Source organism: Eutrema salsugineum, unplaced genomic scaffold (assembly GCF_000478725.1).
Source record: "Eutrema salsugineum unplaced genomic scaffold, Eutsalg1_0 scaffold_20, whole genome shotgun sequence".
NCBI classification, from domain to species: Eukaryota; Viridiplantae; Streptophyta; class Magnoliopsida; order Brassicales; family Brassicaceae; genus Eutrema; species Eutrema salsugineum.
The window spans coordinates 2,435,410-2,450,917 of record NW_006256828.1 but is presented as its reverse complement, the minus strand read 5'-3'; the positions used below and the strand labels follow the sequence as shown (position 1 = coordinate 2,450,917).

At 37.7% G+C, this 15,508-nt stretch overlaps 3 protein-coding genes across 6 annotated transcripts; all 3 read right to left on the bottom strand.

Moving 5' to 3' along the window:
• Positions 1-24: 24 nt before the first annotated feature.
• LOC18016173 (F-box/FBD/LRR-repeat protein At1g16930) lies at positions 25-2,468 on the bottom strand. The gene is made up of 4 exons (XM_006398407.2): positions 2,337-2,468; positions 1,101-2,030; positions 868-1,008; positions 25-777 (listed from the first exon to the last, which is right to left on the bottom strand). The coding sequence occupies exons 2-4, from the start codon at positions 2,019-2,021 to the stop codon at positions 499-501; spliced, it is 1,341 nt and encodes a 446-aa protein (XP_006398470.1). The 5' UTR covers positions 2,022-2,030; positions 2,337-2,468; the 3' UTR covers positions 25-498.
• A 334-nt stretch (positions 2,469-2,802) lies between these two features.
• On the bottom strand, positions 2,803-4,574 carry LOC18016172 (protein C2-DOMAIN ABA-RELATED 11). Of its 4 annotated transcripts, none has more exons than XM_024155276.1 (4): positions 4,386-4,574; positions 3,570-3,687; positions 3,321-3,416; positions 2,803-3,237 (listed from the first exon to the last, which is right to left on the bottom strand). In XM_024155276.1, exons 2-4 carry the CDS (start codon positions 3,678-3,680, stop codon positions 2,944-2,946), a joined length of 501 nt encoding a protein of 166 aa, XP_024011044.1. In that variant the 5' UTR covers positions 3,681-3,687; positions 4,386-4,574; the 3' UTR covers positions 2,803-2,943. The 4 variants fall into 4 exon arrangements, with proteins under 4 accessions (XP_024011044.1, XP_024011045.1, XP_006398469.1 ...); XM_024155277.1 differs by having other exon boundaries at positions 4,373-4,478; XM_006398406.2 differs by lacking the exon at positions 4,386-4,574 and adding an exon at positions 4,063-4,255.
• A 930-nt stretch (positions 4,575-5,504) lies between these two features.
• On the bottom strand, positions 5,505-15,386 carry LOC18016171 (sister chromatid cohesion protein PDS5 homolog A). Its single transcript, XM_006398405.2, has 33 exons — positions 15,092-15,386; positions 14,100-14,303; positions 13,842-14,023; positions 13,555-13,681; positions 13,239-13,457; positions 12,839-13,055; positions 12,621-12,766; positions 12,383-12,528; positions 12,100-12,249; positions 11,937-11,985; positions 11,638-11,829; positions 11,370-11,552; positions 11,097-11,251; positions 10,854-10,980; positions 10,602-10,751; positions 10,431-10,490; positions 10,156-10,292; positions 9,956-10,073; positions 9,722-9,856; positions 9,427-9,623; positions 9,159-9,312; positions 8,857-9,003; positions 8,611-8,697; positions 7,907-8,533; positions 7,730-7,819; positions 7,561-7,640; positions 7,268-7,319; positions 7,096-7,182; positions 6,929-6,966; positions 6,750-6,815; positions 6,493-6,623; positions 6,022-6,308; positions 5,505-5,918 (listed from the first exon to the last, which is right to left on the bottom strand). The coding sequence occupies exons 1-33, from the start codon at positions 15,182-15,184 to the stop codon at positions 5,868-5,870; spliced, it is 4,884 nt and encodes a 1,627-aa protein (XP_006398468.1). The 5' UTR covers positions 15,185-15,386; the 3' UTR covers positions 5,505-5,867.
• Positions 15,387-15,508: the final 122 nt, after the last annotated feature.

The window sequence follows — 15,508 nt, the reverse complement described above, 5'->3', positions numbered from 1 at the left end:
ATTTTTTGCCAGATTTTGTCCCTTTCTTACAAGGTTTTATTACGAAGGTTGAGATGTAGAATCGGCTCGTACAATGATTCAGCAGAATCTTAAACATGGTTACAAGATATATAAACTGTTGACTACTGACTGACTAGTTACAAGCCACAAAGGGATAAGCTCTAAAGCCTTACAAAGCCGTTTCACATCAGTCAACGGCAGCATCCTCAAAACCATTTAACCACAATAAAACAAAAAACAATGTCACACTTCAGACTCTGATGAAAAACAAACAGTGGTTGTAACTGATAATAATTGTTATAATATCACTCGGTTGGTTCAGCTTCTTGATACGCAAAACAAATGAAAGCTGAGTTTTACTGCCTTTATAGAAACTTCAAAGCAGCCCTTGTAACGATCTTATATTTAACTAATAGCTGGATACAAACCTTAATTTCTATGTAGTTTATTGGATATAAAACTGGATTTATCAGAGACAACCTCGTAAGTTGGCTTTAATCACTCCATGACAACTCGACACCTCGTAGAGCTTCTTGGAATCGATTTAATCTTCTCGAAAATGTTGTCGAAACTCGAAGATACTGTCAATTTTTTTAGAGCTGCACCATTCTCTAGAAAGTACTTTGCCAGTTTCATCTTACTTGATGTTCCTGTGAGTTGGTTTTGCCTGTTTACGATGCGTTTTGTCTTAAGGTGAACAAACTCAAGAGATGATAAGAAACACTGTGGCACAGATGAAAGTTGAATCTCCTCTGAGCTTGGAATGCAATCAAATTCCTGATAACATATAACCAAGGGAAGTTTGAGATTTCGTTTTATGAGTCACTCAGTGTTATTTACAAGAGAGCAAGAGCAAATGAGACGCACCAAAACGGCAAAGTGTAGATTTGGGAAACTCTCAAGGAAAGAAGGCAACATTTCCCAAGAATATTCTTGGAAGCAAGCATGCAAGCCAGACAAGTTAGAGAACTGAGGTAGCTGTTCCATTTTCCAGTAATCATGAATGACCTGTGCAGCGAGAAACAAAAAGAAAACATGGGTTCACTGAGAAAATGTACAAGCTTAATGCTACTGAATCAACCATGTACATATATATATACCTCTAGAGTCGAAGCAGAGATGCTCATGTCGTGGACTGTAGATAACCCGGAGAGAAATTGACCAAGCATAGTAATCTTGGAAGAATCAGATGGGTCCAATGGCTCACCATATTCCACATTAAAGATAACATCAATGTTAACCTTTGTAGAGGGACCAACACTTTGTATAATGAAACTTTCAGATTGGTGATCGCTGAGAGTCAAACACTCAAGCCTTGGAGCATCTATTGTAACAACAACATGTTCTTCACTTCCATAACGCTCAGACTCCATTCTGAATTTTTTTAGTGACTGTGAACGCACACACACAGCTTCTAGACAATCCCTGGGCTGACGAACTATGGTTAACACTTCCAGAACAGGACAGCTTGATATTAGAGTCTCTAGAGTCGAATCAGCATCATAGGTAACCATGTCTAGATTCATAATCTTCACACAAGGCAGGGAAACAGATTCGGGATGATCCAAGCGTACGAGGTAGAGATTTAAGTTCACTAATGTCTCACATGAATAGAGAGATAGAGGCATCTTAACTATATCATCATCGTCATCAACTAAACTATGCACATCAAGATGACAAACTCGACGTCTAATCACAGAATCTATCCAAAACTTGAAACGAGATTCTTGGTCATAAACCTCATAGATTAAGTTGAATCTATTCAAGTGTTGGTGATTGTCAGAGCCTAGAAACCTATCTAGGAAACTCACAAAGACATCAGAATCTGGGAACTTGTTGGAATCCAAGTCCAAAGCAGGAACATGTAACCAGAGTTTACTCCATCTTTTTGATAAAACGCTAGTGGAAACTGATTCCTTTGTGGACAAGTTGGAGAGTATCTGACATAGCAACGAATCAGGTAAATTGCTGATCCTATCTAAGTTCCTTTGATTCTCTTTGGTAGAGGTTTTATCATCCATGTCCAAACCCTGAATTCAAGAGATGAGATTCAACATGTAAATCAAATTGTTCCCACAAATCGGATTGCAAACTTAGTAAAAGGTCAAGTCAAGCTCTTCAGAAAAAGTCAAACAGGAATAAGCGACTTAAATTGCTTTTTCGCAAGAGATGACGACGAGTGAGGGGAGAATAAGACAACCATGTCCAAAAAAAACTTTGTCTTTTACCAAAAAAAAAAAAAAAACCTTTGTCGGAGCAAATCACCGTCAGTTCTCCAACGAAGTAACACAGAAATATATCTGTGACAGAGAGATGGAAGAAGAAGATGTAAATACCGTTAATTCTTCACAGAAATAGGACACTCTTTACGGAGATCGCTTGGTTTTAGACTTCTTTGATATTTCCAAGATACAGAGAACTTCTAAATGATAATCAGCTATTGATACTTGATACATGTGTTAGTTCGCAAAAACATTTTATCATAATTGACAAAATATATAAAAGGTAAATAAAGATATAAAAGAACAACTGTTACACGTCAGATACCGATATCAATGTCGGTTCCACCACCACCTGCTATGATTTGATTGTTGCCACATTTTATCACTTTCTTGCAAGTTCTTATTAGGAAAATTGAGATGTGAAAATCGGCTATTGATGTTAGTTTTTTATCATTCTAGTTTCCATTCAAACACTCAAGGTGTACAATGCAGTAGAGTGTGTTTATCTCACAGATTCCTAAGCATGGCAACAAGATTTATAAGCCGGTAATCACAACTCACAAGGCACAAAGGGCAAAGCTTTTAAACCTTAAAAAGCCGTTTCACATTCATTTGGAAACGAAAGACCATACATGTTGCAAATTTACTAAGACAAACAGATTACAACTTGCAAAAAAACTACATACCACACATCTGCATTCATAAAAAGCCCCTAATGCTACTACTCCTTTGTTCCGGGAGGATCAATCAACTTGATCTTCAACTCAATCTCACCAGATTCGACAGCGCACAGCTTCAGCCACACGCTCTGCACCACCTCCCCGTCTATGCAACTGATTGTGCTCTCCCGAGATACACAGTTATCTGAATCCGGTACCACTTTCCTAAGTGTTGTCTCACCAGAGGACACACGCACTACATGCCTTAGTCTAGCTACTGATATGAGCGGTTGAAGGCTGAGAGTGGCATGGCCCATTTTGTCATCTGACTTGAACCTATCTTTGTCAAACACTTCCTGCAACGCACCATCAACAATCTCAGCATCATCATCATATGATGGTCACAAAAGGAAACTATAATGAAAGATTCAAGGCATACCAATGCGAGAACTGCTGCGGGATCTTTGAGTGTAAAGCTCAGTTCCTCATCCCACACAGGATTCAAGCAATTGTTGATCACTTTGGTCTTAGCTGACTGGTTTTCAAGACAGTAAAAAACATCAAATCAGCCAATAGCAGCATCCTCAAAACAAATTTAACCACAACATAAACAAAAAACAATGTCACACTTCAGACTCTGATGAAAAAACAAACAGTGGTTGTAACTGATAAGGACACCAAACTTTACCTCATTTCCCAATTTGACTATCACGTAAGGATCACTTGACTTGAAGTCTCGGATCGCCAGTTTCTTTCCTCGAATAACGGTCACCTGGAGCAGTCCTAGTGGCTCGCCCATCTCAGACCTTACAAACACAAGCTACCAACATTAGAAGAAAGCAGACATCTAAGCAACTTCAGACACTTAAGTACATACTCCTCGTGTAACAGGGGATAAAGTAACTGTGTTTATCAGACAATCAACTGAATATGACAACCAGAAGACAGAGAAAGAGAAAGAATCATGAGTAATCCGACAGAAAATCCCAAAGAAACATAGAACCCCAAATTTCGAGGGAAATCACTTCTTGATACACAACAAATTCTGGGAAAAAAAAAAAAGAGAGAGAAAGATTCACACTTGATCTAGAAACAATAGCGGATTTTCAAGCAACCCAGAGAGATCAAATGCGGCCAATCTAAAGACACATGTATCTGGTGAGTATGCTAAAGGAAGATACCTAAATCGCAACCAGAACTTGATCAAGAAACACAGAGGACTCTGCAGATGCTACAACTAGATGAAGTTTTTTGTTCAACAAAGGCTCACACTTTTGTGGTTTGAAACAGAAACTCGAGTCTACCAAACCAAAAGTGAAAAAAAACAAATAATTGAAGCCCTAAAGAATGAGTAAAACAGCGAAGAATGGTACTAACTGAAAAGGAAGTTTCACTGAGAAATTTTCCAACTTTAGGGGAAAAAAAACCAAAATATAAAAAAACGGTAAAGGACAGCGACACAGCTTTAACAGCCGAGAAACAGAAGATTACCAAACAACTTTACCAGTTTGGAAACAAAAAGGAAGAAGTAAAAATCGTCTCGTGGCCGTGAGAATGAGCAAAACAGAAAGGGTTTCCTCCTCTTCTTGAGATTAACGCAGCTCTACCTGTTTTGTAGTTATGAGCTGAGAGGAGCGAGAATGCAAACAAATGTTGTCATAAAGACAAATTCGATGGTCTCGACTCTCGAGGTTGCAAAAGAATGTTTGACCAAAGGTTGAACATAAAGTTCTGATTTTTGAGACGTAGCTACAACAGTAATCAATTGAATTACTGCAAAAATTAGGTGAACCTAATCCTCATTTTAAATTAATCCTCTTCTTTTGTGTTCAATGTTTGGTAAAAAACCAGTATAAGAAAATGTATTTATCTGCTTGAAATCAGAAATGGCATCTGACATGCTTTGACTCGGTCTAATCTATAAAGCTCCAAGACCCATAAAATTGAGGGCCCATATCACCATTACTTTCTTTCTTTTTTTTTTGACAACAATCACCATTACTTTCTTTCTCTTTCTTTCTTGCTTTTTCTTCTCATTTTTCCCCCCTGCAAATTGCAGGCTGCAATATAAGTTTTTTTTTACACTTTTGAGTTCCTCCAAAAAAAACATGAAGGTAACTTACTCTTTGGCACAGAAAACAAAAAACCACCTCCTCTTTTTAGTATATTCGTTCATGACATCCGATTCTGATGTAACAACTAACCACCAAACTGTTACATGTCTACTAATTACAGTAGACACTACTATGTTACTGATAATCATTTCATTAGACTTATTGTGGAAAGCAAATTGTTATTATTCGGCGAATATTTTTGGGATTCACCGACAGTTGAATTCTCTGGAAATTGTTTGTTGGAGACCATTGTTATTGCTATAATTTTGTTTTATTCAGTCTTTTTGAAATAACAAATAAATAGAATTTCTTTTAATTTAGTGAAGAAATTCTCTTTTTTACAAGGATATGAGTAGAATTTGTTTTAAGTGTATTTATTGTAAACGGTAAAATTTTAGAATCGTCAGAAAAGAAAACACGGTAGCGCCAAAATGTCATGGTCTCACACAAATGCACGTTAGAAAATTCCAAAATGTTTTAATATTTGTAAGCTGACGTGCAAAAGTAAGTTAAAAAGAAAGAAGGGTACAATAAGAAAGTGGCCAAGTAGTTTCGTTCACAAGAGAAGAGCACTTTGGGTTTAGGAATGTAAGTTGTAAAAATATTACAGAAGAAAACATGGAAACAACCCTACAAATAAACACACACAGAGACTACAATACATGAGCACATAAGTGTCTGTTGAAGCTTCTTTTGCCTATTATTCATTCCATCATAGTGGTTAGAACAAGTATGTATCACCTAACCCTACAAATCTCACATTTTTTACCACATATACACCACACTAATCAGAGACCACCAAATACTTGAGGACAAACACCGCAGTTTTTTTGCCCTGTATTTCTTCTACATTATGGCATATGGACACACACCTATGCTGCTTTCCTCGAGCTTGACTTGACCACTTTACTTCTCCACGCTCCCTGCACATACATTATAAAGCACGCACATATCAGAACCCAGAAACTCTCTACTCATCTCTCCGTTATGCTATTTGGAAGTTTCAAGAAAAAGGTAGATAGGTACAAGAGTCTCATTGTCAGAAGCCTCAGCATCCCCTTCAGCTTCTGTCTCCATATCATTGTTTTCTTGTTTCCCCTCAGAATCTGAGTTGTCAACATCAGTTTCTTTCCCCTCAGGGTCCCCACTCGACTCTGCTTTTGCCTCCACATCATCCTCGCCTTCTTTCCACGTCTTTCCTTCGGACTCTGATTTATCTTCGCCAGCCTCCCTACCATATTCCGGATCCTCGGTCATCTGTTCTGTGGTTGATTCCATTTTCTTTTCTTTTGTTTTTTCAGCAACTTCACCAACTGAATTATTTCAACAATAATAAATCAGAACCAAAAAAAATTGCATAGTACAATACAATAAATCTAACACTGTTTCCGTATGTATACGTGGATGAAAGTACATAAGTTGAAAGAATTTAAAAGCAGTGGGAAGCTAACAAAATTGGAGATAGGATAGGAAGAAGTAGTCCAATGGAGAGTTTACCTGGAATGGCAGAAGATCGTTTTTTCTTGTTTCCTCTCTCTAGTTTCTCATCTTCTAAAGAGAGACTTCTTGGTGTGCCTTCCTGGTGTTTATGTTTTAGGTAAATCTTTGGAGTTCTTTTTCCTTTTGGCCTGGATAAGACAGGAGTCAGGAGAAAACCAAATGGTTCAACACGAATGCAGAAGATACGCAAAATATAACCAAAATGCAGAAGAATGAGCTCCTATCTAGCCTTCTAATGACAGTATTTTACTTACGTAGTAGCAATAGGGTCCTCATCTCTTTGAAAGCCATCTGAATTCTTATGCTTCTTTTCCGAAGACCTAAAAGAAGCAAAAGAACAAGACTGCTATGTCATATAAGACTAAAGAACAAAACGAGACCGAAAGGACTAAATAAAGTTATATTATCTTAAGATGAAGAGAACATGTCATACCCTTTCTTACTAGAACTCCGCTTTGATGTATTGGCCTTCTGCGGAGGGTAGAAATAGTGTAAGGATATATATTAAGCTAACAGGAGCCAAATCGGCAGATGAATAGAATTAGTGAAGATGGATTGACATTTGACAAAAGAACCCAAAAAGGAGAAAAATCTCAGAACCTTTGTGGGTTTTCCACCCGTTTCTATGAGCTCCCACCGTTCTTTATCTAGACGAAGTACTTCGACATCTCCATCCTCATAAAGTATCTGCGATATCACAAGGATAGAGTACAGAGTCAGATAGACCAACTAACCCAAGAAAAAGACAAGAATCAAAGTGCTGAAAGCTTACCACATGTTTCTGTTTTGTTGAATCATAAGATTTTACTGTGCCTTCATAAAACCTATTGACACCAAGATGCAACTTCTGGTAAGATAAACTCAGAATAATAATACCACATCTGGCTGAAAATGAAAATGGGTTCAGAGTAACAAAATGTGATTAAAACATGGAAACAAATTAATTCGTTCAGGGTGTAGCTTTGCATGGCTGTCAGAGTAGTGTAACTCCCAAGGCCTTCAAATAAATAAATAAACTCCAAAGGAAATACAAAAATGAGATCACTTTGCCACTAAAATGCTTACCGTTTATCCATAGGCCACCAAACTTCTATTCTGCAACCGATTAGTTCATCAGTAGCAAGTTTCTTTTCTGTTGTAGAACACTGGACAAGAAATTAGGTCAGAATATACCATAATGTCAGTTATACAATAGTGACACTCATAAACATCAATCAGAGGTAAACCTCCGCACCTTAGCCAGTCCTGTGATGCCTTTTCTTTTCCGGTTCTTTATTGATCCAGAGGTAGACTTCATTCTATCACCACTTTCTGCTGACCTACTCTGCTTGTTTAAAGAGAAAGTTGCATATCAATTAATTGAACTAGAGTACAATGAAATAAGCGGTTCGATGCTATTAGTGATTTTTACCCTCTCACTGTAGTTGCCATCTTCTTTTTGATTTTCCAAATCAGTGAGACCCCAATCAGATTCTGTGTTCTTTGATTTTGATGAGAAGCTTTTCTTTTTCTTCCGGGAAGAGTTCCTTTCTAATCTTCTTCCCCGGTTTGAATCTTCATCGTTCGAGTCCGAGGAGACATTTGTGTCCATATCTCTCTCTTCAGGCAATTCTTCTTTAGACGCTTTCAGTGGTCTAGGACCACTATTTGAGAACTTGAAAGGACTATGGCCAGAAGATGATCTCCGGCGTTTAGGGACTGCAACAACTGATGTTAGATCACCAGAACTCCTTTTGTTAGCTTTCTGATCCGCTTGACATGTGTCTGGTCTCTCGCCAGGGGTATGTTTGTGTCCATTACTGGATGCAAATTTATCCAGCATTAAGTGATCCAGATTTATCTCCCTCACCATTTTCAAAACGTCGACCTCATTTTTACCATTCTCATCATCTTCAGCTGGAACAGATTTATTCTTTTTTCCCTTCTTACTCTTGGTTACCTGAGCTCTTAAACGCGCTACAATTTTACCCAGAGGAATTTCATTCCCATCACTTTCCTCATCATTCATTCCCTCATTCTCTGACGTTTGGGGTATCACCTGAAAGAAGGAAAGATATCAATAAATACAGAAATCGTTAGATACTGCAACTCCGATTTTAAAGTTGGATAACATACAGATGAATCAGCATGACTATCCATCTTGAGAGATCTGAAGTGTGCCAAGACAGTTTCATCAGCTAGCCACAATTTCTCTTCACCAACCTGTTGAAACAAAATGCCATGGGTTAGCAAACACAAACCAGTAAAAAATATGCAGAGTAAATATACAAGCAAAGACGCTAGAGAGCTCAGATTGCCAAAGATTACTTGAAGAAAGCTCATCATGAAACCCTGAACCATGAACAAGTTTTGGCTTCTTACCTGAGACTTGTCACCTTCATTTTTTTCAGAAGGTTTGTACAGCGTTGGGGGCAGCGATACAGGCGTGAATGCCCCTAGTAGATCAGGCTCTTTCTGAGTTAAGTGATTGATTACTGATAGTCCAAGCTCACAGATTGCATGTGAATTCTGTTATTTAAATAATGAGAATGTCAGCTCTATGGAATCACAACAGGGGCAAGTACAGTAGTTACATATATTGGCATGCTTACAATGATTATCAAAAACAGTCATGACATGGCTGCTGTTAAAACAGAACAAGCTCAAGGAAATGTTTTACCAACCTTTGACTTTGTCGCATCAGTGACATCTTCTGACTGTTTTATACTATGGAAGATCGATATAATGGTGGGAACGCACTCATGATCCTTGTCAATATCTTCAGCCTTCCCGTCTTCCTCTTTATGGAGTAACATAGAACTGATCAAGTATAATTGTCTGAAACAAATGATCGGAAATAGTAAGTATAAAATATCAATGAAAAAAAAACTAAATTAATTATTTTTACAGTTAGAGAAAAAGAAAAGCGGTAGGTAAGCGAAAAAACTTTACCGATATATGATTTCATATTCCTTCACATCTTTGCATTTTTCAACGTCAGGGCAAGAATGATGCGCAAGTGCGTGAACCAGATAAGGAAGGATATGATGAGGGTAGAGAGACACTGATTTTGCATCAGTCTGAGCAGAGACTTTCCGCACTTTTGTTTGGTAAGAATGTTGAATGATATCAGCTAGGTTCTGTTTCTCCTGTCATGTCGATCAAGACGCATGGTTTAGCTAGATTGTCAACATTCTCAACTCAGAAACATTTTATATGTATTTTCAAGTAAAGGGAAATGACATACCTCCTCTGATACAAGAACTTTTGATCCAGTGATATCAAATAAGAATGAACAGGCATACTTTGTGTCCAAAACCCTATCCTTTACATACTGGTGAACTTTCCCAAGGAATATTTTCTTAGCCTTAGGAAATGATATCTACAGAAGAGGTTAAGAAGGAATGTTGAAACAGAACCCAGATTAGACGTAGGATTGGCTAGAAAGGTGTGAATGGAAACCCAAATTGAAGGAAGGTACCTCAGGGGTTTTTAGTGTTAAATGGAAAATATCAATCGGTATCTTATCATCCCAGTGCCTAGAAAGGCGGAGGACTGCCTTTGCCGCAGCAAGTTCCAAATGAGCCTTGTCAACAGAACTGTGGAGAGGTTGAGCATGAGTGCCTTCAATTTTTATAGAAAAAGAACCTCTTAGCATGTTTCGCAATAATCTCTACTAACCTTGATTCTAGATCTTCAGATACTTCCCCAAAGGAAAGAATGTTTCTCAGTAATCCAAGAAGGTCATCAACACCGGTACGAAGATGAGCATCCTTGAAAGGCAAGTAGCTCTTCACCAACGTCTTGATCCCATATATCTATTTACATACAACAGATAAAAAAGAGAGTTTTGAATTAACCGGACAAGAGATAAATTACTTCATCAACTTTAGTATAACGTCAAACAAATATCTGCAACTTGATTAAGATAAGTTATTAGAAAAATTTATACCAACCTTTAGTTGACAAATTTCACTTTTGTCATCCCAGGATAAATTTTTATCATCTACAGCTTCCTGCAAAGGGGTTTAAGTGTCTTCCAATAAGAAAAATGAAAAGAAAACTGGGAAACCAGTGATCGACGGATAGTGAAGTTTTGCAGAGAACAAAACACTAGTAACCCATACACTTTCCCGTTTGAGGATTTTGCTTTTAATGAACTCAACAACTTCGGTTTCTCTAGTCTCAAAGACCGGCATCGCAATCTGCGCTATGCATCCAAGGCTCTGAAGAACAGCTGGCTGATGTCTCTTGTCCTCCAGCATGTCCACGAGTCCCTACAAATCATGTATTAAACCATAATATTTACATGCTAATTCATCAACTATATCTTAGTGATATTTGTAAGCAAAAGATCAATGAGTAAACAGAACTGCCACCTTGTATAAAACAGAGAGCGACTTCAAGCCATCATCCTTTGTTATTGATGCTAGTGCATGCACAGCATACTTAGCCTGCTTACGGTTACCTTCTACGCAGATCCTCTCCAGTAACAGGTCCACAGAACTTTGAATGGACAATACGAAAAATTTTATAAATCAGAAAAAAAGGGGAAACTAACAAATGACGAACTCATATCATGCTTGATGATGTACATATATATCGAAGGAGTTGAGATTCACCTCGCTAAAACAATGAGATTCTCCCGAATAGTACCTCCTGCCCTTGCCAGAATTTTTAGAGTACCTTCTTTTATCATCTCATCATCATCTTTAAGGAAACCTATCAGCTCTTCTTCAGCCCCATCAAACAATGATGGACAGAAACTTGCGAGAACCTAAAAAATTAACGCACAAGCATCAATCTGGTGGATTTGGTGATAGGTAATAAGTAAAACAAAACGAGTACATGAGCATGGGATGCAATATAAAACGATATCTCAGGTAAGTGATTACCCCTAAGAAGTCCATGCAAGATTGAATGCCCAAGATATTTTTAGAAGACTTTCTAACAGAGACTTCCGATAATATCTCTTTCACATATTCCTTGCTGAATAGCAGATTAGAACACTTTATGGAGAGAGTGCCGAGAAATTCATAGAGACAATGCTTTTCAGAAAGTATTTTAAGCATATCATCCTGCACACAAATTAAAACCACAAACCAGTTATAAGATTATCAAAAGTTAATCTAAATGTACATACAAACTTCTCGTTATTCTCACCCGAATCTTGGACGCTTGTATTATGCTAGTGTTGGGATCGAGCAGATTATTCAAAATCTTCCAGATATTAGCGTCTTTCAGTTGATCAAGAACTAAAAAGTTCTGCTCAGTTTTTGGGGGATCAGAAAATGCACGTGACATAACTCTGAATCCAAATAGAATCTTTTTCTGCATCTCAGGAACATCAGCACTCTGCGTCAGAGAGAACATAAGGTTACAGCTGGTGAAAATAAAAAGATGCAACAAAAAAATATCACCGAAATCGAGAGAAAATGCTCTTCAACTACATCTGGTCGAACCTGTTGCATCTGTTTGAATGACAAATATCTTTGCATTTCTTGTTGTATCCTAATGATCAAGAAGAAAAATTTCCAAGATCAATCTTCAATACCAAAATGGAAAGGGCAACATGATATAGACCATGCAAAAGTATCAAGTGCTAAGAAAGATCATCAAATACACCTTTGTCTTTGCTCCATTATTTTCTCAAAAGCTTTTGTCTCCACGTTGTCAAACCCGGAAAAGATTCCTATCCAAAGCTTAACTTTATCTCTAACAGAGAAATCACTTGGAAACAATGAACTGCATAGAATATGTTCAATTGTATCTGATCTGCAACACAATTCACATATTTAGAATATATTTTCCGAAACTAGTGATCATATCCAAACAGAAAGAAGTGAACAACATAAAAATTAAAGAAAAAGGGGCCGAATTTCAAAAAAGTTCTAGATAAATGTCCTACCTGAAATCTTTGTCATAGAGACATCTCAAAATTTTTCCAGGAATCCAATCAAAGTCGCCAGTGCCTACCTTCCCTTCAGCATACCATAAGCAATATACCCGGAACAATTCAGTCAACCTTTCCATTGTGTATGTTTTTACGAGTATCTGATTTGGAAAATAAAAAAATTGAGTTCAAATGTTTTTAAATGTTAGCATGCAACTTTCTGAGACATCATGATTGAATACATAAAACGTACAGCTTTGTCTCGAAGCCGTTCAGCAACTAACTTTATGGTGTCAATTGGAATCGACGTCGGTGCACTCACAGCCACATCACAAATAACAGCAACAACTTGTTTGCGGATATTCTCATCATAATCCAAGAGTCGGTCACGAAGGGCAGCTACAAAAGAATTAATACCATAAGATTGGTCAATTCTAACGTAAACTAATGGCGTGATATAAAGATACTTACATGTAATTTGAGAAGCCTCAGCTCTCGAAGGATCTGAGAGCAAACAGTTCTTAATGTGGTCCAGGATGACCATTCTAACTTCAACTATTCTATCAGTCAGCCTTTTCAGAAACTCCAAGAAGATTGAACTGAACTCTTCGGAGATGACACGTCCAGGCAGGGAAAACAAATCTCCAACCAATCCAACCACTTTCAAACGAGTTTCCAATTTATCAGCCTGTATATGTTATTAGTACGCATTATGTTTTATTCAATACCAATCTATTCGAAAAGATGGGTTGAAATCGAAAGGATAAAAGTGACTATTCAAACAATATACACAGTAACAAAAGTACTGATGCATGGTTCAAGGGACATGATTTTTGACATGCAGAATAGAGAGATCAAAATAATAATATACCAAAAGTTCTCCAGTGAGATATGGTGCAACTCCGGATAGGGCCTGAGGAGCACAGCGGTACAAATCATAGATAACCTCATGGTAGTCGATTTGGCTGCTGGAATATCGATTCTCTCCAGACATTGAAGAGATAAGGAACTGCTTTATGTCAGATTCAACTTTTGGCGCACACTGCTCTATGACTTTCATAGCAAGTCTTCTTGCAGCATCTTTAACGTCCTGCCATCATAAATCCAAAGAATGAGTGGTCTGCTATTCCATACAACAACAAATCCTACTTAGAATAATATCAGCCAGAAACGTCAGAAATGCTTACACTTCTATTTCTGCCCAATTTAGAGAGTAAGATTAGTAACAGATGCTCCTGCACATCTTCACTCTCTTCTAAGAGAACAATCATTATATTTTGCATTGATGAGAAAACAACCTCCGGATGGTCATCTCTGCGTATACAGAATAAAACAATATTTTAGTACGAGGGGCCAGAGAAAAATAAAACACAAAATGCATTCATAACCTGTATTACTAGCCAAAAACTAGACTTGCTGTGGTCAGAGGAAACTTAACAAATCAAAAGGAAGCTAAGTTGAAAGTGAAACCCACCTAGCAACGTCAAGAAATGTAGTAAAGACTTCTTTCACCAGATCATCGCATTCAAGATCCAACATCACTACACATGACCTGTACTTTGCAACCGTTTCTAAAATCACAACCCTTCTTGCAAATGATGGTCCACCGACATCATTCAACCCAGAAAAAGCGCTCACAATCAGTTCAAAAATATCCTGAAAAAAAGAGCAAACAAATCAGCAGCTGACATGTCTGTGATCGCTGTCCCAAAGGAAATTAAGGACAAGCAACCTTCATAATATTATCACTGTAGGGCGCTTCAGGTGCTGTTATACGAGTTATCTCAGAAACGCAACTTGCAACTAGAAGCTTGACATCCTTGTCTTGATGCTTGAGAATTTCAGGTTTAATAACTGCATCAAGAAAAGGCTGAATAGACTTCAGCACTGCTGCTGCTGGAGACTGCTCCAACTCAGAAAGACAAACAGCAGCTTCCTGCATGTAGCAACACACAAGTTAACAAGAATGGGATTTTTCCAGAGTAATGCTCCAAATGAGCACTTCCAATCAGTTTACAGCATCAGACAGAAAATAGATTACTTTTCAAGTTGAGAATGTTTCTTACTAAACTTCCAAATATCACAATCAAAAGCAAACCACATTCCACTAAGTGATTGATAAACAAACATCTTAATCACTTTTGAAAGGCATAGTATATCTGAACCACATACCGTCTCTACTAAATATAGAGATTGCAAATTGCAGTAACTATTGCATCTATCTAAAAGGTACTGAATATCATGCAACTCATCAATTCCAGCATAGCGAGACCTCAAAAAATACCTGTCCAACTTTAGAAACTTGACATTCTAACATCAACCATCATTCAGAAGGATAAGTTCGTGAACATAAGCAAATTACACACTGAATTGGTCTCCAAAGAAACAAAAATGCAAACCTAGTAAGCAAAGAGCCGTAAAAATTGCTATTTATATGCATCTTCCATTCAGGACGGAGCAAGACCCCAGCTTTGAAGCGTGACCTAATTTTGCAAAATCGATCTATATGAAGGGAAGCGACGATAAAAGATGTTACAAACAAACCCTAACGCAACTCCAAAGAATAAATTCTAGCTATTTTAGCAACATTATCCCGAAGCTGAAATTTTTCTATGTCAACCAAATTCGTAGAATTTAAACAGGGAACAAAGCTGAAAACTCCCTCCAAACGAATGAAGTCACAAGAGGATAAATTTACAGAAGAATTAGAGAGGAGAAATTCACCTTAAAGAGTTTGAGCAATGAATCTTTGGACGCAGGAGGTGGGTCAAGCTTGGATCCGAACTCCTTCAACTGCTCCTCTGGCTTTTGAGCCATCACGAATGAAACTGAGAACTCTTAACCTTCGCTGTGCTCTTCTAAGAGAAGAGCTTAACCACCATAAACGAAGATGCAGAAGAACGAAAAGGGTCTTCTTTCTTTCTTTTCTTTTTTTTTTTTTTTGCTGTTCAGAGTCACTCTTTCGAACACATCTGATCTGAGCGCTCTCTCGAAACAACAGGCCGATTTGCTGACTTACGGGTTTGTGTCTCTCATCGCTTCCGCATTTTACTTGTTTATTATAATTATGTCCCCCACTTTCTCTTCTATTTACCATTTTTCCCTATCTGAAGCCCTTTGTTAATGGGCCGTAAAGGCCCA

Coding starts and splice junctions, on each gene's coding strand:
- LOC18016173 (XM_006398407.2), bottom strand. CDS start 2,021: ATGGATGATAAAACCTCTACCAAAGAGAATCAAAGGAACTTAGATAGG. Junction 1,009..1,100: donor TCTCTGCTTCGACTCTAGAG/GTATATATATAT, acceptor CTCGCTGCACAG/GTCATTCATGATTACTGGAA. Junction 778..867: donor ATCTACACTTTGCCGTTTTG/GTGCGTCTCATT, acceptor ATATGTTATCAG/GAATTTGATTGCATTCCAAG.
- LOC18016171 (XM_006398405.2), bottom strand. CDS start 15,184: ATGGCTCAAAAGCCAGAGGAGCAGTTGAAGGAGTTCGGATCCAAGCTT. Junction 13,056..13,238: donor ATCTCACTGGAGAACTTTTG/GTATATTATTAT, acceptor TAACATATACAG/GCTGATAAATTGGAAACTCG. Junction 11,986..12,099: donor ATAATGGAGCAAAGACAAAG/GTGTATTTGATG, acceptor CTTGATCATTAG/GATACAACAAGAAATGCAAA.
- LOC18016172 (XM_024155276.1), bottom strand. CDS start 3,680: ATGGGCGAGCCACTAGGACTGCTCCAGGTGACCGTTATTCGAGGAAAG. Junction 3,417..3,569: donor TAGTCAAATTGGGAAATGAG/GTAAAGTTTGGT, acceptor CTTGAAAACCAG/TCAGCTAAGACCAAAGTGAT. Junction 3,238..3,320: donor CCGCAGCAGTTCTCGCATTG/GTATGCCTTGAA, acceptor GGTGCGTTGCAG/GAAGTGTTTGACAAAGATAG.